At 38.5% G+C, this 26,757-nt stretch overlaps 4 protein-coding genes, 1 long non-coding RNA gene and 1 pseudogene across 6 annotated transcripts; 2 read left to right on the top strand and 4 right to left on the bottom strand.

The window, feature by feature from the left end:
* Nucleotides 1-15: 15 nt before the first annotated feature.
* Nucleotides 16-5,326, bottom strand: LOC104809363 (E4 SUMO-protein ligase PIAL2). Its single transcript, XM_010535325.2, has 16 exons — nt 4,998-5,326; nt 4,738-4,810; nt 4,547-4,615; nt 4,175-4,240; nt 4,006-4,088; nt 3,777-3,828; nt 3,617-3,688; nt 3,160-3,227; nt 3,017-3,065; nt 2,847-2,931; nt 2,662-2,763; nt 2,449-2,500; nt 2,287-2,338; nt 1,838-1,954; nt 905-1,744; nt 16-752 (listed from the first exon to the last, which is right to left on the bottom strand). Exons 1-16 carry the CDS (start codon nt 5,171-5,173, stop codon nt 222-224), a joined length of 2,487 nt encoding a protein of 828 aa, XP_010533627.1. The 5' UTR covers nt 5,174-5,326; the 3' UTR covers nt 16-221.
* A 596-nt stretch (nt 5,327-5,922) lies between these two features.
* Nucleotides 5,923-8,669, bottom strand: LOC104809362 (serine/threonine-protein phosphatase PP1 isozyme 3). Its single transcript, XM_010535324.2, is given in 5 exon segments — nt 5,923-6,367; nt 6,475-6,687; nt 6,936-7,495; nt 8,232-8,296; nt 8,298-8,669. Coding segments are annotated over 5 exon segments (954 nt in total). The 5' UTR covers nt 8,399-8,669; the 3' UTR covers nt 5,923-6,352.
* Nucleotides 8,670-9,988: 1,319 nt separating this feature from the next.
* LOC104809653 lies at nt 9,989-12,063 on the bottom strand (annotated as a pseudogene).
* Nucleotides 12,064-12,222: 159 nt separating this feature from the next.
* Nucleotides 12,223-12,724, bottom strand: LOC104809361. Its single transcript, XR_771131.2, has 2 exons — nt 12,641-12,724; nt 12,223-12,561 (listed from the first exon to the last, which is right to left on the bottom strand). It is a non-coding gene; the product is annotated as an uncharacterized LOC104809361 (long non-coding RNA).
* Nucleotides 12,725-15,980: 3,256 nt separating this feature from the next.
* On the top strand, nt 15,981-23,381 carry LOC104809360 (respiratory burst oxidase homolog protein F). Of its 2 annotated transcripts, XM_010535323.2 has the most exons (14): nt 15,982-16,975; nt 17,208-17,367; nt 17,775-17,823; nt 18,413-18,526; nt 19,387-19,809; nt 20,354-20,740; nt 20,817-20,912; nt 21,009-21,124; nt 21,206-21,373; nt 21,486-21,645; nt 21,739-21,936; nt 22,035-22,163; nt 22,438-22,516; nt 22,637-23,381. In XM_010535323.2, exons 1-14 carry the CDS (start codon nt 16,315-16,317, stop codon nt 22,744-22,746), a joined length of 2,850 nt encoding a protein of 949 aa, XP_010533625.1. In that variant the 5' UTR covers nt 15,982-16,314; the 3' UTR covers nt 22,747-23,381. The 2 variants fall into 2 exon arrangements, with proteins under 2 accessions (XP_010533624.1, XP_010533625.1); XM_010535322.2 differs by having other exon boundaries at nt 15,981-16,975; nt 20,817-21,124.
* Nucleotides 23,382-24,387: 1,006 nt separating this feature from the next.
* On the top strand, nt 24,388-25,002 carry LOC104809652 (late embryogenesis abundant protein At1g64065). Its single transcript, XM_010535699.1, has one exon. The coding sequence runs from the start codon at nt 24,388-24,390 to the stop codon at nt 25,000-25,002; it is 615 nt and encodes a 204-aa protein (XP_010534001.1).
* Nucleotides 25,003-26,757: the final 1,755 nt, after the last annotated feature.

Raw genomic sequence — 26,757 nt, 5'->3', positions numbered from 1 at the left:
AAGCAAACGTTAACCGAAATATACACCAACCACCACCTTTTTTTTATAAAAAAAAAATTCCACATCACTGCAGATGGAATCAAGCCCTCTTGACAACATTTTAACCTGGCAACAAACCGGGAATTCGGTAGCCATATCACAAGCCTAAACCGGTTCAAACCTAAACCAAAGAATTCACAACCATGTTAAACGTGTTTCACCATGTTAGTAGAGTTGCTGTCCTAACTAAAGATATCATCCCACCATGTCCCTGGAGGAGGCATTGTACCAGAATACTCTGTGAAATCGGGAGGCAGAACCGTCACAGGCGGTGAATCTATAACGGTTTGCGTCTGGGGGATACCCATCCCAGGGGTTTGGTTCGCCAAAAGCGCTTGAATATCAGGTAGATTGTAAGAATCCATTGAAGGAAGTGGCTGGCAGGTTTGAGCCGATCTAGTTGTCCGGGACTGTTGTTGGGATGGTCGGATGATCATGTGGTCAAGAGATGCAGAGTAAGATCCAGGCACAAGGCTTCCTCTCATACGGCCCACTGGCCGCCAGTTGGCAGGGGTGGTGTTATTAGCCGAGGTCTGGTCCACTAGGTTGCTGACTTGTGATACGGGTTGAACCGTGGGACCTGCTTGGTTAAGGCTGTTTATCTGATCATTGCTTACAAACCGGGTTTGGTGGCCAAAGTTTATGTTGGCCGCCCGAGACTCGTGTGAGGATGGTGGTTGTCTTAGGGGCGTTGTAAACTGGCTTCTCATGTTCTGCAAGAAAAAGAACATATCCGTATATGAATCAAAACTCAGCCACTCGGATTCAAGGCTGGTGATGGAGGGTTGTTGCATGGACAACCTTGTACGAAACATATGCATTAAAACAAGTTAAGAAAGAAAGAAGTGGGGATTGGATAGCGAACCAGTATTGAAGGATGGCCATGGGATGAGGTTGAGGCTGGCACTTGAGATGGATTGCGGTAATACAGTCTCCATCTCTCCATCAACCTGGCCGTACTACCCTGACAATGTCCAACGGGCATAACAAATGGCGCATGGGCCTGAGAAGATTGAGGTCTTTGTATCGGTGGGCTGACCATGGTGGTAGTTACAGGTCTATCCTGTGTAGATGATGTCTGAACCTGAGAAGCCGAAGCCATGTAATGTCCAGCAGGCATAACAGGGGAAGCCTGAAACTGAGGGGACTGAGAAATGGGTATTGATGCATTGAACGTGGTGGTAGTGGCTGCGGGTCTGCCTTCCGTGGTAGATGAGGTCTGTAAGGACGGTATGGGTAGGGCTTGTACTGCTACGGGATCTCGGCTTCTAGGTATTGGGGATGAGTCAATATATTCTTGCCCGAGGGCAGCTTCTGAAGTTTGTGCTGGCTGTGGCATACCGTTGCTTGGAGCAGAAAACTGATCCAGCATAATAGAATCCAGTGGTAGGTCATTGGAGGTATGAAACCCAGAGAAGTCCCCATTCAAAGCAGCGTTATTCGCATTACTAGATTGACCTTGAATATCGGATAAAAGGGGCTTCTGGTCTTCAACCTCAGTATTACCAAATGTTCCCATCTCATCATCGTCCCCCGTGAGATCCAAAACCATCTGGCCAGAGTTTAAGATGCTAGTTTGGTCTTCATGATCATGATTGGTTTCACGCACAGGTTCCATTGTCTCATCGTTTTCCACCGCAACCTTCCATGATCCACCGGTAGAGATTATCACATCAGCAGCATTATCTCCAACCTCTTTTAGAACCTGATGGTATGCGAGAGATGTTACTTTACATAGACGGTGGCATGCAAAAATTTATAAAGCATGTCCATGAGTAAACATGTCGTAGATACTTGCCTTGACCATGTTTTGATCCACACGAATATCAGTATAGCAGACAGGCTGATTACAATGCGGGCAGCGCCATGATGGTTTTCTCATATTGATGTTGACATAGTTCGAGAAGTCAAAACACTACAGCAGCAAGTACCATAAATTTAAAAAAAATATTGAACAGTGTACATAAATCACTATTATCTCCAGATGTTCCACAGCTCTAGTTATGCCAAACGCTTTTCCAACTTCTATTCTTCACACAAAAAGTTCACTACGCATTTGTTAACCAAGAAACATGTCTACCTATCAGAATCGTACTTGAGCCAATGTTGAAACACCAAAAGAATGAAACAAAACCAGAGCACCGAATGCTCATTACGAAAGAAATAGTTTTTCACCATGCTGATTTAAACAACATCGAAATATAGACAACCCCATAATATCTAATGTTGGATAAAAAAATGTATTACCTGAAGATGTTTACACAAGTGACCCTTGACAGGAAGTTTGATACGACTGTGGCTGTGTTAATGAAGATGAAGTAAATAAGACAGTTGTTTTTGAATGTCAAAGCACTTGTACACAACTCCCCCTAGACGCAAAGCCAATTATAGAAAAGCATCAGTGGATACCTGATAGGACAACTGAGAGATATCCGAGATGGCCCCTCGATTAGGTCAGCATCTACAGTCAAAATTATAAGAAAAAAGAATGGTGAATCTTCAAAAGAACTTTGTTTCTACAACTATACATGAGCAAATCATTGAATGATATAACTACAACTGAAGAAAAGACAGTGACATTTAAAGCAAATTTTCTCTTCCATGGATCGCTCAAGAGTGTACCTGAATTTGATTCAATGCTTTCAGACTGAACGTAATCTTTCAGCACAGATGTTTCAGGCAGCAGTATCACATCCACAAAGGCAAGAACGATGATGTAATGACCTTATAATATTGAGCATCTTCGTGAGATAAGGATGGCTAAAACAAAGATAAATGAACAAAAAAAATATTAACTAACAACATACCATTGAAATTGCCCATTGCTTGTAGCAGGTTCGTCCCATATTTGAGCAATGGAGTAACATTTGTTGGGAGCTGAGGCCCTGGATCCTAAACAAATTAAATAACAATAAACAAATATTCCTCCACATAATTAACTCAGAAGAATTCCAAGTCACGATAGAACTGCCCAAACCATTTGGAAGTTTACTCTCTTCACAACTGGCTTTCCGTTCAATAGGAAGCTGCAATTCTCATACAAAAGGAAGGAACATAATAAGAACATATTACCTCACATGAAGTTCGAAAAGAAGACAACTGAAGGAAATTCAGCTATACCTGACTTCTGGAGGATTTATAATACAAGCAGATGTCTCAATGCTGTCTGTTCGGGCAACAAATAACAGCTGAGGAGCAAACAAGATTCTTCAAGTAAGACACATTATGCTAACCACGAAGGGTACGAGGGTATATTAATGAGATAAACAAAGACTGAAAAACAAAAATGAAAGAATGTGGACTGGCAAACTAGATGTCCTTATAAATTGTATAATATGAAGCACCCAGTAGTTGAAATCTTCAGCAACAGCAAAATGCAAGTGTTGTAAGTACAGAACACATGCACAAACCCACCTGACTGCATAAAGACTATATGCAGCACATGAAATACCAGACAGATAAAGATGTAAATATTATCAATGACTGATACAAGTAAATCATTTCCAGGAGGTGCAGAATCGGATAATGAGTGACCAATACACAAAAAGTCCGTAACAAAAAAAATGAAGTTACATACTATTTTCTGTTGAGTAGTATGAGGCATCTTCTTCGAGATACAGAAGTCTTTCGCCAAAATTGTATACCCAGACTGCCAAACAAAGAAAGCTAATTAAAGCACACTTTGAAAAAAAACATCAGAAGATATGTGATAGAAATAAAATATAAGACAAGCTCACCTTCACTTCAAGGGAAAGAAGAGTAAGCCCCAGCTTCATGAATGGATAGAACCTAAAGAGAGAAAGGAAAAGATCCTTAGTTTCACCAAGTTCATTTTCAGAGACAGTAATTTCTTACCCTTTTTCATCCTAAAAGATAGTATAGCTTGAGAAAAGCATTTGAGAATACACAAGTGCCTAATAATAAACTGTTAGAACTCGATTACACAAGAACTGTGGCAAGACCTACCTCTCCATGATCAGTGAAAATGGAGTGCCAGAGCCTTCCAAACTAGGGCTGCTACCTCCATGACTGCCAAAACCATTCCATATCTGAACAAGACCAGAAACGTAACACATAAATATTCCCTGAATGCTAAAGATTCATTTGCCAAACTCTTGCCAGAAAGGATGCAGACCTCATCAGCAAGTGCCAAAAGTTCCTGACTGTCGCTTTGCTGAAACCATCCCAACTGACAAGCATTCTGTGCCATGACATTAAACACAATCAGTATGATAGATACATCATAAACCATACGAGTTTTTGCGGATGATGTTTCAAACGTCAGCCTATATTTATCATCCCACACATGATATAGTGAGACCATTATGGACCCATTTATATTATCCAGCACCTAAAAAGTCACAAATAAGGTAGCCTTCCCGTAAAAACTAGCTAATGAGAGAGTATTATGCTTATTCATAGAGAAAAAGCATTCATCAGGTCCAAAATCTCACACGACCATAAGCGCCCAAAACTACAAGTGTCAGAGAACTCTTTCTCTTGTTACCTTAACCGAGAGCATCATCACCATTAACACCGCATATATGGAATAATGCTCACTTCTACGCCTGCACAGCTACACGACATAACACAAAAGAATCACTATGAGCACACTAACTGAGGCATCTAAGCACACAAGTGAAAAGATACAACAACCACATCAACAAAAAAATCCCTAAAACAGAAGAAGAAACCAACCTTCTTGAGCAGGAAAGGCAATTCTCGAGCTTTGGATGGAATCTCATTGTTCGCAATCGCGAAATCGATGCCTCTGCATTTATCAAATAGACCCAATTAACAACGGAGAAAGCAACTCAACGATTCAATCCAACCAGGTAACAAAAAAAAAAAAGCAAAAAATAAAACGCTAAAACCCAAATCCCAGAAAGCAAGGAGGCGAAGAGAAGGCAGAATAAGCTCAAAATACAAACATCTGCAGACATGGTGGAGCGAATTACTTAGCCAGAGTGATACAACAGGTTCGGAACTCGCCGAGATCCTTGTAGTTGCTCAGGCGACCAGCCTGAACGAAGAAGGCCAACCGCTGCGCCACCGCAGCCAGTCGGAAAGAATTCACAAGCGACGCCGCTGTCCGCTGTCCGATTCCTCCGGCCGCCGGAGACGCCGCCTTCATGTACGAGATTCCGACAAAGTCTCGAAGATTCCTTCTATTTTAGACGATTTCTCCCCCCCCCCTTTTTTCCGCACTCATTCGCCAATGAAATTTTTAGAAATCCCTCTGCACCCCAAAAAATAAAAAGAAGGAAATCTAAAAGCTTTTCGAAGTACCTGTTTTTTCAACTTCATAATTGGAGAGGGGCTGCTTGGTCATTTATAGTTTCAGATTTTGCGGCCCTCGCATTTTTTTAGATTTATCAGTCGAGCCCTCTGATTCTATAATATTACTGAAAAGACCCTTTTCTTTTTTAGCAACCGGTATCCAACCCCTTTCTTGGCCATTTCGGGTTTCGGTTCGGATTCGTTTATTTCGTTTATAGAAAAACTATAACCATTCGGTTTTTATATAAACTTTGGTTCGGTTATTTTTCAGTTCGGTTCAGTTTCGGTAAAAAAACTCATTTTTTTAAAAGAAAATCATCGGTTTTTTCGGATATTTTTTTATTCGGTTCGGTTCGGTTCGATTCGATTTCGGTTTTTTCGGATTTAAGAAAATTATAACCGTTCAATTTTGATGTCAAGTTCGATTCGGTTCAGTACGGTTATTCGGTTAATAATCGAAATAGTCACCCTCGTCCATATCGCGACAAGCAACCTCGATAGTCAACACTTTTTTTTGGCGCTATAATTACGTATTGCATATTATATATTTGCAAACGCATAGAAATTTTTGCAGAAATATGAATTTATAATATAAACTATAAATTTGTGCAGAAACACTAACACTGCATTCCGTAATAATTGTGGAGAAAGCAAGATTTCATCATGTACATATGGCATAATATTTCACGAGTAATGGGGAAAAGGCCGAAACTTTCGTAACAAAACCATCACAAATGAAGCTTTTTGGGAGTTTGTTTAAAACCCACAAAAAGCTTTTCATTGCTGTTCATAAAGCACCACGAGTGAGAATCTAAAGACAAGACACGACAAATCCCATTGGATAAACTAAAACCTAAGTCAGAAACTTCAATCTGGAAAGGAAAAGACAGAGATACCCTTGACCGGTCGATCATGAAGTTAGAGTGATCCAGCAATTGAACTGTTGACGGCTGTGGATTTTTTCCCAAACGAGTTCACATCCAGAGCCGAGAAACATGAAACCCACCAAGTGTAATGTGGCTTGATTTTGATCTCAACTTTTCCCACCCTGAAGAACAACACATGATCAGGAAATAAGCTCTAGCCAAATCATGAATGTCGCAAAACTGATTTCAAGTATTATAATATGTTGAACACTGCTTATAAGGGCCTTACCTTGCGAGGCGGAGTTCCGGGCCTAGATGCATTCTTGCCGAATCCAGGCTTCCCTTTCTTTTCGGATGCCTTGAGGATCTGAAACGAGCAGGTCAAGGAATCATCCACGCTCATCATTGCGCCCGCGTTATCAAATTCTCCACAATAGTTTGGGGCAGAGAATATGGTCACTAGCTGCCTATTTGCAAAGAACTCGTAACCGTCTTCCACTACCTAAGTGGAAACATCAACTTTCAATGAGTTATAAGAGAACACAAAATAACAGAAATCATCAGCAAGAGAACGTCTTCTGCATCATCAAGCTACAGAAACAACACACATCAGTGAACATTTTGGTAGCATAAGATGGGAATGAACATTTTTGCTCATAGGTTGAAGAAAAAACAGTATTTCAAAGCTAACTGAATGATTTGTCACAGGCCAATGTTGGCAGGGCTCGAAGGATAGTCTCCCGAAATTACCTGATGAGCTCTGCAGATTAGGTCAAGGTCCTGCTCTTGGAGGAACTCCTCTACCTTATCAGCCCCAAATGTAAAAGACACACCTCTGTCATTCTCTCCCCATCCGTCCATGTCCTTATCGGGATCAGACCACAAGAGATCACATAGTAGTCCATTGTCAGGAATGTCAATAGGACGAGCAATGTTCCGGATCAGATCCAAGTTCTTCAACTCAGGGGATAGCCCACCATGCATGCAGAGGATCTTTTCGTCAACAAGGGCAGCAACAGGCAGACAGTTAAAGCAGTCGGTAAATGTCTTCCATATACGTACACTAAATCTCCTTTTGCATTCATCATAAAATCCATATATGCGGTTTATAGAGGCGCACTCATGATTCCCTCTGAGAAGAAAGAAGTTCTCTTTGTATTTGATCTTGTAGGCAAGAAGGAGGCATATGGATTCTACGCTCTGTTTTCCACGATCTACATAGTCCCCAAGGAACAAATAGTTGGCAGCTGGTGGGTAACCACCATACTCAAATAACCTCAGAAGATCAGAGAACTGCCCATGAATATCTCCTGCCAAAACACAGAAACTGCACAGTTACAAGGAGCTTAACAAGTTATTAACTGTACAGACAAAACCCCGAACTGCAAACATACACAAGCATGAGCTACCACCAGAGATTATATTAAACACGATGCACTAAGCTGGATTTAAGCAGCTATTGAGTTCTTCCATCAAATGTGATACATGTACAAAAGGCTACAGTGGGTATAGGAGTAAATCGACATAAAGGTTATGCTTCATGTGGCCAAGCAAATTCAAAAGAATATTGCAATATCAGTTTCGATATCAAGAATGACAGAAACTTCGTCGTTACAATTTATACTGGTCATCTCATGACAAAAGTTAGAGGCATGCCCGCGTGATGAAAATGAAAGATCATTCAGAACCGTGATTTCTGTCCCTAAAGAACAATGTCATAGATAACAAGCATTATCATATCACCGAATGTCTCGTTATTCCTGATCAAACTAAGAACAACCTTATCAGAAACAACAGAATCAACCCTTTAATACACATTTCTCTGAATTTCGACAACCCAATTACGTAATAACCATAAAGCTAAAACGAGCACAGATTCTTCTTCACTAAAACCATTACATTCCACGTTTCTCAATCAAACACATCGACAGAGCTAAACTGTACCCTCAAATTCAAAATTTTCAAGCAAAATAAATGAATGAAGGAATGAACAAGGGAGAAGCTAATAGTATGAGAACATCCTCAGGTTATGTTTATCATCAATACCACAGATCTTAATAGGAGCCTCAAGTTCTAGAAGATTCGGCTGGCTAAGGAAGACCTGCTTCGCCCTGCCGTATCTCCGCTTCCGTCAGCTGCACCTGCTTCGTCGTTCTCCCGTTCTTCGCCCCCAACAACCTCTTTATTATATCGTCGACCAATCCCTCGTCCATCAAAACCAACGTCACACCAGATACAAAACCCTAAATCCAACCACAATCAAAACAACGAAACCCAGAAACAGCCCAAATCAGGTCGACACCGAAAGATACAACTTTTCCGGCGACACAACGCAGTCTCCAGCAAAGGGTCCTCCGGTAAGTCTCCTTCGATCACCAATACACAAAGAGAGAGAGAGAGAGAGAGAGAGAGAGAGAGAGAGAGAGAGAGAGAGAGATTGCTGGAACTGAAACGGAGCCCTAGGAGAAACCGGCTTTTGGGGGCGGGGACGAAGAAAATAATAGAGAGAAGGAAGGAACGCGCGGCACGTGCGATTGGACTGGTCACGATTCGCAATAATTTTATTAGTCACTTTTGAAATCGTCGTGTCTTTGATGTTTTATAATTTGACTTTTAGATATAATGTGTCATTAGGAACATTATGGATAAAGTATATGTAAATATATAATACATATTTTTTTCAATGTATTAAATTTAAGATAACATATTAAAATCCAAAGCTATCAAAGCGGTTCCACGTCTGAAACATGATTTACTTTTTTTTTTTTTTTTTGATAATCGGGTAATCCCAGGCCCAAAGGCCCCAGACTAATCCCGATCCACACGCACAACCGGCACCACACGTGTGGGATGTGAAGCAACCGAAGGTGGCCGGAGGGGAAATCTCCATACCCTGGGTGTTGAACCCACGACCTCTTGTTCAGGAAGTGGGCTCTCAAACCAACAGAGCTGGGGGAGATCCCCTTATGATTTACTTTTTATGTTCAAAGAACACAATATTTAGTGAATGAAAGACTCTATTTAGTGAATGAAGTCTATAATATTGTTCTAAACAAGGTAAAAGAGGTAAGTCTAATGTTTGGAATGTTTGTTTGTTTGGAGAAGAGAATGTAAGAAGATGTCTTACTTTGATTTCTTGGATACCACCAAGTGATGATGTGATAGCGGTAAATACATATAGAGTCACAAACTACTATTTCATTGATATCCCTTTTACGCTGCGAAATTTGGTTCACAAATATCAAAAAACGATAAAAAAAAATTGATCTGTGAAATTCAAAAAAATATATCGAGAAACAAATACAGTTTGCTGATTATTTGGCGAAGTCTGTATTAGAAGTAGAATTGGGTTTGAAAATCTAACGACAGATTCGATGAATTCCTCCGAATACATGCAGGTGATATTATTTTAATTTATTTATATGCTTTACTGTAATAATATCAGTAAATTTTGATCGTTAGGTGAAAACGGACTGATGTAAACTATTTCATTTTTGCTAATTTTGCAAAGTTTATGAGATATATAAAAATAAATAATTTTAAGAAAAAAAAAAGCAAGATGACAAAGATTATATTAGAACGACGAGTGGTTGAGTCGTTGATTTATGGTGGGCCCATCTTTCTAGCTTTATTGGGTACCTCTTCCGAACAAAGCATAAGAGCGCGTCGAAGGACGCACACGAACAAAGACGAAGTAACTTCGGTGGTGGAAGCAACACCTTCTACCGACCACTCGGCCCGGAAGTTTCGGGCTCGGGCTCGGGCCGGCCCGATTTTTTTCGGGCCTATATACTTATGGGTCCAATTGACTGAATTATTCGCAGAAACATATAATGATGTTCGAAAAGGTACAATACCCAACGAGGTGAAACAACTCAAACACAGGAGCTGATATTATTCAAACCAGACTATGGCAAAAAGCACAAGTTTTACACAAGAAGCAGAAGAAGATAAGTGAAATGGGTCGATGACCTTATTGATGGTAGTCAGGTAATGGTCTTCGACGGCTTCAGTCCCAAATCCGACCCGAGATACCTCCCTTGAAAGTGTCCACCCGACGTCGACGAATGTCATGCAATAAGTATGCTATAAGAGGTACAGCTGCGATCCATGTAGCACATACCGGATAGGCCAACTCCAATATGAACGATCCGACATCTTCTCTTGGATCTTCCGAGTTCGGAAACGTATAGGCAAATGATCCGAGGTTAGAAATCCCGAGAGCCACGATCGAACCGCAGAGAACTGTCCAGGTCGGGAGTCCAATGATGAAGAAAATGATCACGGCCATGGACGAGAAGAAGGAGACTCCGTTGAAACCGTAGAAAAATATCGCGGGATCGAAGTTCATCGTCATCTGGCCAGCCACATGCTGTTCTGTGGCATCATCCGAGCTCGAGGAAGAGTCGTCTTGCCAATATCCGCCGGGTGGGCTGAGACCGGCCTGATACGTGGCCGTGGCTATCAGTATGGCCACGACAAGAACTGAGCTCTGGATATCGCTTTTGTCTCTGGTTCTTTTCCTGCTGCTGTTGAAATTGCTCAGTCCCAACAGTTTGTTTCGTCTCTCGAAAATCGACAGATTTTGCATCAGATACTCCGGAAGGGTTCTGGTCGGACCGGTCAGTTCTTTCGCCTCTTTCGCTTTGGCACCTCGGAGGATTTTGGCGATGTCTGGATTCAGAGAAGATTGTTTACTTTGGAATATGTCCAAAGCAGTCTTCTCCTCGAAGTTCTTCGCGTTTACGTGGACTTTCTTGCACAGCAACTTCACGGCCTGCATGAGATGAACCACGTATATGTACACCATAGATATATGTGTGTGTGTGTGTATGGAGAAACTCTGATAAAACTGTGAACGTGCGGAAATATACGGAATAACTAAATAATTTTTTTTCAAAAAAAAAAACTAAATAATTTTTTAAACTTTTAAGTAAATATTAAATTCCAGCGGATGATGTCACCTGACTCCGTACGATGTCGTCATCGTTCGTGGGAAATTTGAGTTTGGAAAGGTGAGCGTTTATTATTTAAAAGTTTCATATTCTATATATTTATGTGGTATATTTAACAAATTCATGGTTTTATATAGTGACATTTTAATGAACCAGAAAACATAATTTTTTTTTTGCAGTTTTACAGGAGTTCGTGGGATATATATATATATATATATATATGTCATGCATCAGTATATATTAATACAAGATGAATAAATTTAATTTTTTTAAAAAAAGAATAAAAAGGGTGTAACAAATACCTCGATTTGATCCATAGATGTAGCAACATGGAGTGGAGTGTTGCCATCTTCATCCTTCCAATTCAACATCTCCACTTGGTTATCCCTTTGAAGCCATCCGACAAGAACCCTAAACGCATCAAACTGACGGTTCTTCAGGGCGACGAGTACAACTGTCTCGCACTTGATCGTCAAATCTTCGACGGAAGAAGGGCAAGCGGACAAGAACTCGCTCAACAGGTTGGGTCCTCCTGTCTGAGCCGCGTAATGCAAAGGCGTCATCCCCCCTCTTCCTTTGATCCTTATCAAGTTACTATCTACGGACATAAACCCTCTCACTGTCCGAAAACGTTTGTTCTGTAGAGCCAAATGCATCGGGCTGAGACCTGACTCGTCTAGCTTCCGAGCGTATTGGGGTTTCAAGTTCATCATCTCCATTGCGAAATGGGTATGCCCTTCTCACGCTGCCACGTGGAGAGGCGTCTTACGAAGCTCGGTTCGATCAAACTCGTCTAGAATGTTCCTGCTGTCTTTATTGGCAAGGCAACGGTATAATGACTCGATATCTCCGGATCGAGCCATGGAACCGATATCGATACCTTCATGATCCTTGGCCATTGCAATCATTCTGTTTTTTTTATATGGTTAGAAGATGTTGTTTTGATGATGGCGATCATGACACCCTAAACGCATCCATCCAGTCCCCACAAAGGAAGGAGGCGAACAACATGTCATACTTTCTTGCAAAACCTAACCTGTTTGTTTCCCGAGAAAACCAAAGAAAAGAAAACGAAAGTCGAGAAGAAGAAGATTTCCCAACACAACCACAACTAAATTGTAACTGTATGGGCTTGACAACGGTGTTCTAAAAACAAACCTAAAAGCTTTCTCCACCTCCCTCAAGCATATGAACATGTGTATAGTATAACTAAGGCAGCACTTCTAAACAGACCTTCAGAGCTGAAGATCAATGTCAACAAAATTAAACATAGAGAGAGCCCCCATTAGTCACTGAAATTTGATACAGCAAAAAAAGGGTAGAAGAAAGACAGCTTTTATCTATCGCCTCCTCATTCCACGGCCGCGACCACGACCTCTGCCCATCGCACTAGCAGCTGCTTCTCCTTGTGCGCTCTCCGACTGCGTTTTCAATTTAAAAACAAAAAACGAAATTTCACACCGTTGTAAGAACAGGACAGGCTAAAACCACATCTATTACCTTAGGGTTTTTCACAGTTTCATCCACGCTTAAAATGAGGCAAGCTGCTGCAGTAGCAGCGTTTATTGCGTTAATCTGCACCAAAAAGAAGTTTCATGACTCATGAGAAAAAAAAAAAAAGAACCCATCAACAAGTGAAATGATAACCCATTCATATATATATATATATATATATATATATGTGTGTATATTAAAATTCTAGTTTTATCAACCTTAGAGACGATTACAAAAACATTAAATTTACCTAAATAGGCATCGGAATTTTTAAAAAGTAAAAAAGAAAAAAGGAGCGGTCAAAATTAGAAAATCTTATAAAATTAGTAAATTACAACGGGTGGGTGAACATCCCGAGTAATCTTTTTAATCAGAATGACAAATTTTCCGCGATATCATTTAATACCAAATAAATAAAGTCTAAGATTGAAAAGTTTAAACAATAATATTAAATCTTAAGAAGAGAAAAAAATACAAACATGTGTTTATATATACAAAATATATAAATTTATTTGATTTTTGTAACGGGGGTTGGTGGAGTATTTAAATCAAAACCCTCTATCCGTAGTTAAAATTAATTCAATGATATTGGGATAACGTATGGGGCAAGTTAGATTAGTTGGTAACTAAAATTGAAGAAAAATGGTGTGTAATAAATATTCAACATTGTTATGCGAATAGTTATTTTTAAACAGTATTATATAACACGTATATTGCATCTTATAAAATGTTTAGAATTTTTATAGTATCTTTTGTTATGTGCGTATTGTTTCTAGTAAATATAGAAACGTTTGAGTTTTTTCATGATTTTTTGGATTTGTATTTTTTTTAAATATACATTAGCAAAAAAGGATAACCCTGAATTCGATTTAAATTATTTAGTTATAACTTTATTTAAACCAAGTTAAATGAATTCAAATTAAATATAAATATCTAACAAACTAAATAAAACTAATAACGTTATAACAAATAAATATTTTTTCAACAAAAATAAATTTAAATCGAACTGAACACAGTAAAAACATAATAAACATAAGTTTTTTATAAAAAAAAAACTTAATGTAAAGATAATCTAAATCGAAAACATCTACCAATAGACTCCACGCATTCAAGGAACATTAAAAACCAAATTTAAAAAGATACCTTATTTATTAGTGAAAAATATAGAAAGAAAGGGTCAATATTTCTCAAATTCTATTATTTTCCAAACATGATTTCTATGTATGTATATATATATATATATATATACATATTGTCTACTACAAATATAAGAAACGAATCACCTAACAAAACAAAATTGGCGTAAATTAGGTGGAACTCTTACGTGAATGTATATATAATCAAAAGGAGATGATGTAAGAAACATATAAAAGCATGTAATATAATTAGATATCAATGCATGGATTATAATATTATAGATATAAAGTTACATGGAGACTAAATAAACCAGACAAAGTATTCGATTTTTCTTTCTCTCTTGGTTTGTTGCAAAGTCATTATCTTTAAACACGTCCTCATTCATGTTATCATATACCAAAGTGTGTGTACGTAGGTGTTGAAAACATCGTAAACATGCTCATGCATACATACATATATACACACATACATACATGCATGCATACGCACCCATACATACACACATACATATACTATAGGGATATATATGTAATTATCAGGAGTATAGTTAACCCTAATACACTTGTATAAATATGTTTGCTAATGTTAATGAGAAGGTTACGTGTTCAAACCTATTATATACATATACATCGGAAACATACCCTGTTGAGATCACAGCACAAATAATTTATTTAAAAAAAACGACATATAGGCATATACTCACAAGCATGCATATATATACATATATGTATTTATATTTCCATCATGCAATGAACAACGCAACAATTACAATAGATGATGTCGCAGTGATTAGAATGTACGGATCTTTTTTTAATAGGGCTTGAATATAACTATATGAAGAAGGGACCGGTTGGTCCATTTTTACAAGGTTGTATAAATTTATTCCTCTATATATCCGACCGTATGTATGAGTGTGTGTATATATATATATATATATATAATATGAATAATGCATGTTTCACACAAGCTTGATGGAATCTTAACTTGTTCGAATTTTCAACTCACTAGCCGTCACAGGCTGTAACGCTACTCAATCATCTCCATAATTTTATATTATATAGATACATTTAGTATGATTTTTATCATTAATAGCCTACAGTGCTCACATCCTATATTAATCAGTTGTGCCCAAATTAGATAAATATGTCCAAAACATTTTCCACGCAAATTTTACCATTATCGGCTGGCTTTCATTAATTGTTGTAATCAAAATGATATATATATATATATATATATATGATAACCGGTCTCTATAGTTTTTTCCATGTGTATCAATGTTAGAGTAATAAATAATTTATGTTTTATGAACAAAAAACTAAGTCATCATAAGAATGAACATGAATTTTGAAGAATAATAACTATATATATATATCATTAGAATTTCCTCACACCATGAAATATCGATGATTTGTCGTGTGAAAAAGCATTAGTGAGAGTAATAATAACACATGAACCAGTGTCAAATTACTTTCCAATTCAGACAGAATCTTTCAGCCTTCAAAATTCAAAGTCGTCCCTTTTCCTCTACTTACAATCACAAAATGGTATAAAACGCGTTCACGACCGAAAAGGAAAGGCAAAAATAATTCACACACACACACACACACACATATATATATATATATATATGTGCGACCCCATATATAGGAAAAGAAAGAGAGTGAGAGACAAAGGTCATACATATGTATATACATGCATTCATTCATTCATCACGTGGTCGCATTTCCAAAATGTTAAAAAAAAGAATGTGATCAATATATGGTAGTATATATTACTTTTAACCATATTAATTAAGATAGTATATAACACGGCCATTATCCAGGGTTTATAGTGTTATATGTATGATTAAATAGCTGTCCGACAATATTCAATCAAACACTCGACTTCAACTTCATGAAACAATTAATTTGTTCATTATTAATTTACCTTAACGTCTGAACGCCGTGTGTAATAAAACTATAGCCTAATCAATGTGGCCAAACATCCTCTTAGCCCAACCCACATACACAAATGCCCCAACATGCTTAGTACATGTGTGTGTGTGTATATATATATATATATATATATTAAATTTCTATTTAAGAAAATCGGTAAAAATTTACACTAGAAATTACAGCTTGAAATTGTCCTCTCTCTCTCTATATATATATATATATATGTGTGTGTGTGTCATTTAAATTTTAAAATTATGAATTGAAAGCATATTCCGTCTTCCTTTTTCCCGGTCCCGATCGTCCTCCGTCGTCTCTGTTCTCTCTCTCTCTATCCGTCAACGTTGTCTCTTTCGTGCTTTCTTTTGTGTTTTCTCTCTCTCTCTCTTGTTTGTGGATCACTTTCTCTATCGTTCTCTATATAGTACAGAGCTGCGCAGCGCGTGATTATGGCTTTCCCCACTGATTCTCTACGCGTTTGAATACTCCATTTCTCTCTCCAACGATTCCACCAACCTCTATATGCAACGTGTATATACCTCCAAGCCTCCCAAGCAACACTTGGCCCTCGTGGAACCGATCCGATCGTAGGACTCTTCGATCTATCCATTAATGAGGCCGATCTCCAAGCTCGATCGTCGCCGGTGGTCCTTTGACTCCGTTGCCGCCGGAAGAATCTCCGCCGAGAGCGCATCCACGTCTCCGGGGACTGAGTGCTCCAACGGTGCCGGCGAGGAGTTCGTGGAGGTCACCATCGATCTCCAGGACGATGATACAATCATTCTCCGAAGTGTTGAGCCGGCGACCGGCATTAATATCGAAGTCTCTCACGATGAAGCAGTTTCCGCCGGAGCGGGATCGGCGACTCCAGCGTCGGTTCCGAGATCTCGGCGGATGAAGCGGAGCCCGTCGAGCCGGCTCCGGCAGTTCTCACAGGAGCTCAAAGCTGAGGCGGTGGCGAAGGCGAGGCAGTTCTCGCAGGAACTTAAGCGATTCACGTGGTCTCGCTCGTTTTCCGGTGCATCTTCGGCGGCGGCGCAGAACGGTGGAGGTGGAGGTGGACTAGTGAACTCGGCTCTGGAGGCTCGAGCCTTGCGGAGACAGCGCGCTCAGCTGGATCGAACTCGGTCCGGTGCTCAGAAAGCGCTTCGTGGCTTGAGATTCATCAGCAAAAAGAACAAGAACGTCGATGCGTGGAACGAAGTTCAGCGCAATTTCGAAAAGCTTGCCAAAAATGGTTATCTCGACCGCTCCGATTTCGCTCAGTGCATAGGTCTGATCCGAAACCACCTATTCTTCATGAAAACTCGAATTTATGGGTGACGTTTTTGGCTCGTTTTTTGTTTTTTGTTGAAAATTTCGCTCCGAAATTCGAGATTTCTTTAACTTTCAAATTTCTCGATGAGCTTCAGTTTTTTTATATTATGAATTTTGTTTGTTCAGTTCCAGATCTTTACATTGTTCGACACACAGTTCGTGATTATTTTGCTCTTCTGTTTTCCCAGGAATGAAAGATTCGAAGGAATTTGCATTGGAAGTGTTCGATGCATTGAGCAGGAGAAGGAGATTGAAGGTTGAGAAAATCAGCCGCGAGGAGCTTTACGAGTACTGGTCCCAGATCACCGATGAAAGCTTCGATTCTCGCCTCCAGATCTTCTTCGACATGTACGTAACCAAAAACACTTCTATAATTACTTAACGATTAATTAATAACCCCACTAATCTTATTTTACTCATTAATTAATCATTAGCACAAAAGTTCCTTTAAACTAATGACAGTTTTGGTTAAAAACATTTATATTCATCCGCTGCCGCTGGTTTCCTTTCCAAATCCTATGTTTTAACAATTCCAGATTAGGGGGATTGCATAGTTTCATCATAATGATAATTATAATCTGTATTACACTGTTAAGCCTAGTAGATGAGATGGAATGGTCTACAGCATGTGTGCACAAATTATTGTTCCCCGATGAGTATGTTTTATTACAATTTAATGTTTGACTTTGATTTGTAATTAATACGATGATCATAATCAATCAATCCTCTTATATATTTATTGTCGGATATTGCAGGGTGGACAAAAATGAAGATGGCAGAATCACGGAGGTGGAGGTAAAAGAGGTAAAAAAAAACTAGTTTTTTTTCTTCAGGAAACCAATTATTTTTTATAAATACTATTCATTAATCATCGAATAATCAGATTTTATTTTCCCTGAGATTCGGTGAAATATGAAAACTGGGTCTGATAGTCAAGTAAGAGCTTTTTTGACGAAATTTAGAGGGTGCCTTTTTTTTTTCTTGTACATACTCGAGTTAGGCGAGGATTTGGTGACCCTAAATCGCATGGAATGCTGATATGCTAACTACTCCAACTTAAAATAAAGGAATTTAAGTGCAAATTTCATTGTCTTTTGATGTTACCCATGTTCTCAAGATTCGTCTGTGACTTAGCCACTTAGGGTGGTATTATCAATAAGTAGGGTTAGAAACTTAGAATTAGTTATAGAAATATAATCAGTAATCGAATTCGTTTTTGTTTGATGGTTTTGACTTATATTCAAATAAATGTAATGAAATGTTTTTTTTGGTATTAGTGGTGACGGTGAGTCGGTGACGCGCAGTCTATTTGCCCAAACTATTTCACAAATTTCTAATTCGATATATGTAAAAAAATATTATCGTTTTGTCTTAACATTTTAAATTTGGACAGATTATCATGCTAAGTGCGTCTGCAAATAAGCTATCAAGATTGAAGGAACAAGCAGAGGAGTATGCAGCCTTGATCATGGAAGAGTTGGACCCTGAAAGGCTTGGCTACATAGAGGTGGGTCATTACACACACAATATGCTCTTTATCTTTAAACACGGAACAGTTGAATTTCCACAATCGCACGTTCCTCTGTTTGCATGACGTGTCGATTTTGTGCATATTTTATTTCAGATTGCCTTTATTTTTGTTGCTCAAACAGAATAAAGTATTCTAACCACCGTTCACAAATAGAATTCGGCCGTCCGGATTGTGTATTGACCTCATATTTATAGAAGAGAGGAAATTTATTTAGCTTCCCTTTTCATGAAATTAATTTGTCTGCTCCCAATTCATTCTTTATATTTGTTGTTAGAATCTAGAGTTGTTTGCTGGGTGAAAATGCGTGGATTTTTATAATATCTTAAAATCATTGAATGGAAAAATTGTGGCTTAAGAACAAGGGTAGACCAGAGTACCCTGCATCCCCAAAAAATAAGGTAGATCACCTTATTCGTAGCTCAAATTTGACAGCCAATTATAAAACCAATGAATAATCTGATCACATAAAACACACTTTGCTAGAAATGGAATAGTTTCTTGGTTGATTGCTTTGCATGACGTGTAATTATTTCCTAAGCCATGTGGGTGTAGCAAATTCCTAGCGTGCCAATTATATCATGCATCAGATGTCAAATTTGGATCATAGGGGGTCAATGATGCATCATTCGTCTCACGAGGTAAAAGAGAATTGGAAAAAATGTCATGTAATTCATTGCTTTATGTTGTTTGGAACATTTGTCTCACTGAAATCATGAGTTTGATCGAGACGTGCTGCTCCAGTACTTTATGCATTTTGTGATTGTGATCCATCGAGTCAATTCCTTCCCACATGATTCCAGGGATTTGACATACTTATTGCTTTGTCAATAATGTAGCTATGGCAGCTAGAGACGTTGCTTCTGCAAAAAGACACTTATCTGAATTACAGTCAAGCACTCAGCTACACAAGTCAAGCACTGAGCCAAAACCTTCAGGGTTTGCGGAGGAAAAGCCGAATACAACGATTTAGCTCAGATTTTGTCTATTTCTTGCAAGAGAATTGGAAGAGGATCTGGGTTTTGACACTGTGGATCATGATCATGATCGGATTGTTCTTGTGGAAATTCCTCCAATATAAGCAGAAAGATGCATTTGCTATCATGGGCTATTGCCTTCTCACAGCAAAGGGCGCGGCTGAGACTCTGAAGTTTAACATGGCTCTGATCCTTTTCCCTGTCTGCAGAAATACTATTACTTGGCTCAGGTCCACAAAGCTTGCTTATTTTGTGCCCTTTGATGATAACATCAACTTTCACAAGGTTAGTACCACCACAAGTTTCTCTACTCTTTTATTTTTTATTTTTTTGGTTTCTTGTTGTCTACGTTTAGCGTTTACGGACCCATAAGCTTTCTTTTCGTGACTCGAGTCAAAACACTATAAATCATCCCCTTCGAACACAATGAATAACTTAACTTTATTTCTTACACTCAGCAAGTGGTGATAAAAGCTAAGATGTGGGCACATTGATCTGTACACGCACTGGAAGTTGACAACTAAATGGCCATTCCAGCTTTTCGCTTTCACTGTTACCTTGTATACCTTATCAATAATGACTGGGAGAGAAAACGGAGGGAGAACTAGTTTTGTCTGTTTCTCTTGAGATTTTTATTACCGCTAGGGAAAATTTAATTAATTTTGACAGTTTTATAGACTACCATATCTGAGGTTCAACATTAAGGTACATGGAACCAAAGTAATTGGAATATAGGTATAGAAGCTGACATTGAAATTATTAAGCTCAATTTCGCTGCTCTGTATCTACCTGTAATTAGTGTATCTCACGGCTCTCAGTTGTTATGCAGACCATTGCTGGAGCCATTGTAGTAGGAGTGATTCTTCACGTTGGAGACCATCTGGCCTGCGATTTTCCAAGACTGATAAGCTCCGATGAATACCGATATGACCGCTACTTGTTTCATTACTTTGGACCGAAAAAGCCCACGTATTTCGACCTTGTTAAAGGCCCCGAGGGCATCACAGGGGTTCTTATGGTCATTCTAATGGCCATTGCTTTCACTTTAGCTACAAAATGGTTCAGACGGAACCTCGTCAAGCTGCCAAAGCCATTCGACAGGCTCACTGGTTTCAACGCCTTTTGGTATTCACATCACCTTTTCGTCATTGTCTACATCCTTCTCATCATCCACGGTGTATTCCTCTATCTCGTGAACAAGTGGTACCTTAAGACGGTAAAAATCTTCATTCCCCTGCATTTGGTTGTGTTTTAAAACAAAGATGATGACAATATCTTATTAATGCCTGCAGACATGGATGTATCTTTCAGTCCCAATCTTACTATATTGTGGAGAGAGGACCCTTAGGTACTTCCGTTCTGGTTTCTACACCGTACGACTTCTAAAGGTAACAACCAAAAAAACAATCCGTTTGACCCTTAGTTCTTCATTTTCATCCCTTGCATCAACACATTCTGATTGTGCTTTTTTCCTTATGATTCAGGTTGCTATATATCCTGGGAATGTCCTGACTCTGCAAATGTCAAAGCCATCTCAGTTCCGTTATAAGAGCGGGCAGTACATGTTTGTTCAGTGTCCCGCGGTTTCTCCATTCGAATGGTAAAAAAAACTTTATTTATTTACGGATAAAAAATTAATGCATCGAGTGTTGATCATCGTCCCTTTTTTATTGGTTGATAGGCATCCGTTTTCAATTACGTCGGCCCCTGGGGATGACTATCTCAGCATCCACATTCGGCAACTCGGCGACTGGACACAAGAGCTCAAAAGAATGTTCTCCGAAGTCTGTGAACCTCCGGTAGCCGGTAAAAGCGGTCTTCTCAGAGCTGACGAGACAACAAAGAAAAAGTAAATCAAACTCCTATAAAAACCCTCTTTGCATTGTCTTAACTGTTTGATTAGTAAACCAATACTGATCCTCGTTAATGTCTTTTTTTTTTTTGCATTGTCTAATTAACAGTTTGCCAAAGCTGTTGATAGATGGGCCGTACGGTGCTCCTGCTCAAGACTATCGGAAATATGACGTCCTATTACTTGTTGGTCTTGGCATCGGTGCCACTCCATTTATCAGTATCCTGAAAGATTTGCTCAACAACATCATCAAAATGGAGGAGCAAGCGGTAATAACAACAACAACATCTCCCTTAATCAAATCTTCATTTTTACCAAACTAAAAACACTATTGCGATTTTTTTTTCTTTTTGTATTTACAGGATTCAGTCTATGACATGAGTAGAACATCAGAGCATAGTAGCATTGGAAGCAATGATAACTCATCCAATAGAGTTTCCCCAAAACGGAAGAGAATCCTAAAGACCACAAATGCATACTTCTACTGGGTGACAAGGGAACAAGGTTCCTTCGACTGGTTCAAAGGAGTCATGAATGAAGTCGCAGAGCTCGACCAAAGGGTACGTAAAAACATCCTCAAGAATCTTTTGGAGACAATTATTCTCCACCCAATTTGGCTGGAAAATGTGTTTTTTTTAATAGTTCGAAACGATTTTAGGGTGTCATAGAAATGCATAATTACTTGACGAGCGTCTATGAAGAGGGAGATGCCCGATCCGCTCTCATCACCATGGTCCAAGCCCTAAACCACGCCAAGAACGGAGTCGACATTGTCTCTGGCACCAGGGTGACTATTCTTATTCATACACTCTCTCTCATATATATTGATTCTAAAGTCGATATCTAGGAATTCACCCTCAACATTTGCAGTAGTCTGGTGCACACTTATAAAGTAATTAAAGTAGTTCCTGAGATATTCAGGGATTTTACTCCACATATACTCGAAAAAACACGGTGTCTGGTCCATGTTCTAAAGGAAGAAAAGAGAACAAACAGATAGGAAGAAGACAATCCATACGGATAGATTTCTAGAAACTGAATCTTACATATGTGGAATCCAGGTAAGAACACACTTTGCAAGGCCCAACTGGAAGAAGGTTCTGTCAAAGCTGAGTTCCAAGCACTGCAATGCAAGGATCGGTAACATGAACAAGTCACTAATCTCTGATATATAGATATGACATTTAGAATTTCCTTTTTTTTTTTAATCAATTGATCAGAAAAAAACCAAAACATTGTTTTTTTTAAAAATGTGAACAGGAGTGTTTTACTGCGGAGCACCGGTTTTGGCTAAAGAGCTAAGCAAGCTCTGCAACGCATTCAACCAAAAAGGTTCCACAAAGTTCGAGTTCCACAAGGAGCATTTCTGATAAAGTTACTCCTCTATACCCCTTTTTTTTTACAATATAAAGAGAATAAACTCTCGTGTTAACGTTTAATATCCCTAAACTAATAGGGTTAATACCGATGTAACGTGTAAATAGAGGGGAGAGAAAGGGGAAATAGTAAATTAGATTTGTCACAGAGAATAGACATTTCCCAAGACTTTTTTCTGTGTTTGCTTGCATAGCAAGCAAAGGAGAGAGAAAACACAGGGGGGAGGAGGAGGAGAGGGTTGGTGAGGGAAAGGGACTTGGGAGGGAGGTCGTAATCCGACGTTGTTTTACGCAACGGGTAGGGAAGTGCGGTACAGCTGCAAACAGGACAAGCAAGGAATAGACGACATGGAAGATGACAATGTTTGAAAAGAGAAGTATTATTATTATTATATTATTATTATTAGTGGTATTCAAATTTTGGTTTTTTTATACATTTGAGTGGAGTTGTTGGGTGGGAGAGAGAGGGAGGGAATCTTTATCCTTCTAGAATGTCAAAGAGGAAGTCAGATCAGAATACGATTAGAACACTATTATTATTGTAAGATGTAAATACCAAATTTTCAGTCGCTTAATTTTCCAATTGTATTCATATTATGCTTTTAAGATCCCCTTTTGATTCCATTCAATATCAGAATTTTGCCTCTTGCATTAACTTTTTATCTGTCGTTTTTCTTTTTTGCTACGAAGGATTAAAAAAATGTCTGACTGAACGCAGTGCTATGTTCTAATATATAAGCATAAATACGAAAATTTTAATAACAATAGTATTAAATAATTTTACTGAATTTGTATGTTTTTCTTTTCATTTGATATATTTAGCTTGTTTAAAAAAGTTATTCAAACGAAAAGAAATATAAGAAATACCTGTTAAATATAAAGAATGGTGACGCGATATTCGTAATGACCAACCAAGATGAGGCCCCAAAAAAGCCCAAAGGATTCAAAGATTGATCTTCTTTCGGAGCACATGCACATCAATATTTTTCTCAGATTTCAAAAGCCAAACTTTGGCCCATTTTTAATAGTGGGCTTTACGGAAGCCCATGAATAAAAACATGGACCCCAAACTAGGAAATTCGAAAACTATCGTATAAAATCTTTACGTGGAAGGGCATTATTCAGCAAACTCATCACGGAATAATATAATAACCAAGCATTATAGGAAAATATTTATTTTCTCAATTTTTAATGCAATTAAAAAAATTATACTTTGTATTGCTCGTAATATAACAAATATTCAGCTCACTGTATAGGGATTGCAGTTGAGAGGGTTATTAATATTAAGCATGAGCTCGTGACGCGGTCTGATCACATATCTATCATATTAAGAAATTAATTATTTTTTTTTTTATAATACGGAAAGTTTACCGAAAAAGAAATTAATTATTAATAAAACAAATACGGAAATAAAATAAATAATTCCATGACAGAATAAAAAAAAAAATCAAACTGCTCAGTTAGGACCCCAAACCAGACTTTTAAAAGAGCCACCGTGTAGACGGAGCCGACGTAGAACGACCTCTCCTCTTTCATTCAATACCATTGCGCCACGTGTCCACAAACCCTTCCTTTTTAACGGCCTTACACTTTCGTCTTCTCTTGTTCTTCTTCGTCTTCCTCTGAACTCGAAACATGGCCGAGGAACGGGTCAATTTAGCTCCGGTTGGAATCTACGGCCGAAGCGACGAAGAAATCAGCCGGGAAATTTTTCGGAAATCAGAGGAAGAACCAGGCAAGTGCCTCGTTTATGTTCTTGCAACCGTCGTAATCTCCTTTGGTGTTTTTCTCATCCTTGCCCAAATCTTTCTCCGAATCACGAGTCCGAAAGTCGAATTGCTATCCGTCTCAGTCCGAAACCTGCGTCTGGGTAACTCCTCAAATCCTTACTTGAACGCCACGCTAGTGAAAGAGATTGCGATCAAGAACCCTAATTTCGGGGACCTCGAGTACGTGAGCAGTACGGGAAGTGTGGTGTATGAGAACATCGCGATCTTCGGACAGATAAAGATCGATGGAGGAAGAGTTGAGGCTCGGAAGACGACAAAATTGAACGGTATCGAAGTGGAAATCGCATCGAACGGTTCGAATACGGCATTGGGATTGGGGTTCATGGATCTGAGAAGCGTTGCTGAAATTAAGGGCAGAGTTCATGTGATCGGAAGGAGAGAGTGGAAGATAGGCCGGATGAGCTGTACCATGAAGCTTAACTTTACCGCCCGGCTTATTCAGGATTTATCGTGTGACTAACGGTTTGGTTTGGTTTGGTTTAGCGATTCGGTTAAGAGATTTGGTATAGGGTGGGTTTTGGTGTTTTTTTTTCCTGTGTTGCTCATTATCATCGTATACATGTTGTGAATCTATAAACTTTGTATATGTGAGATGAAATAAAAGCATCAGTGTAGCAAAAATGTCAATACGCGTTTATAAAGCATATGACAAATTACAAATTATAAAGCATATGGAATATGACAAATTACAAGAACCTTTCGGAGAAAAAAGAAGTTTGAAAAAAATAAAATAAAAAGAACTTTCAAATCTAAGTTACGTTATTTAACGGCGTTTAGTAAGTGGTAGAAAAAAAGGAAACGCCGTTAATTGGGCAATGGACGTTGGAGTATATTGTGGATAAAAATGAAAAAAAAAAGTAATTTCAAGAGAGTTGGAAAAAAAAACAAAGATATTTAGCCGTCACAATTTTTTTTTTACGTCTTTCACGCGCTTTGGTTTCGTTAGGAACTGACCATAATAACCGATCGATATTACATCACCCGCTGCACGCGCGATGTCTGCGCGTGGAATTTGTAAGCACTATTAACTTCATTCTCTTGCCGCGCGTGTATTAGACTATCTGGGCTTTGTATTTCGATTATTGGCCCCAAAATCCTTTAATGGGCCTTGGTCACTATTGTTGAATTTTATCCGAAACTAGATAAATCTACGCGAATATATGTAGATGATTTTATTTTTTCTCATAATATTTCACACCTGAATAAGGTGGAGATCATATATTAGTTATCTGAATATTTTAAAATTGGATTTCAAAGAAATCTAGACATCCCACTCCTTTAGAAGAAGGTTGTGGGGAACTCTAATTATCTTAAGCATCGAACTTGGTTAAAAAGAGAGAGAGAGAGAGAGGAGTGTCGTATATATTTCACGTCCTTGAATTGAATGTTGGGATTTCAATCACCAAAATCGGGATTACCATGTTTACTATTTCCTCGTTCAATAAAACAGATATATACCAATCGCTAAACAATATATTTAAATGCCCCCATATATATATATATATACACATACACACACACACGCAAGTAGATGCATATATAAAGGGGCAAAGAAAGAGGTTCATGCACTTAACAACAAAGGCTTCGTGCATCAAACCCACTAAATTCCGAACTGCCCGTCTCTCATGGGATTTGTCTTTGCACCCAAATCCGAGAAATATATATATTTGTTACTAAATTTTCGGAACTTGCGATAAAAAAGGATGATTATGCCGTCATTTAGAAAAGATACATATTTGTATACACAAACACACACATTCACAGCAATAAAAAAATCTTGTGTACATTTGTAAGGAAATGGAGTCTTGTCAGATTACTAAATCGTTGTAATATAGTTCTGAAAACATGGTCCAAGACACTTATTGTCGCTTTAACTTTATTACTGGGTAAAATTTTCTGCATTTTGTACAGTGCATTGTCTCTTGTGCTTTTTTTTTTAACCATTTGTATGTGGATAGATTAGAAACAGAGAAAGGAGAAAAAGGAAATTAAATTTTCACTGTTAATGTCTCAACTTTTACAAATCTCACCGACCAAAAATAAAGACCCCTCATTTAGTTCCTTTCCGTCTTCCCATCCACTCTGACCGGGAAAAGTGCATCTTCGTTCTTTACCTTATATGACCCCCAAGGCCCAAACCCCACCCTTTCATTTCCCCTCTACTTCTCTCGTTTCATTCATTACAAAATAATATAACCCCCCCCCCCCCTCACTC

Source organism: Tarenaya hassleriana, unplaced genomic scaffold (genome assembly GCF_000463585.1).
Source record: "Tarenaya hassleriana unplaced genomic scaffold, ASM46358v1 Cleome16, whole genome shotgun sequence".
NCBI classification, from domain to species: domain Eukaryota; kingdom Viridiplantae; phylum Streptophyta; class Magnoliopsida; order Brassicales; family Cleomaceae; genus Tarenaya; species Tarenaya hassleriana.
This window is presented reverse-complemented; position numbering and strand designations above follow the sequence as displayed.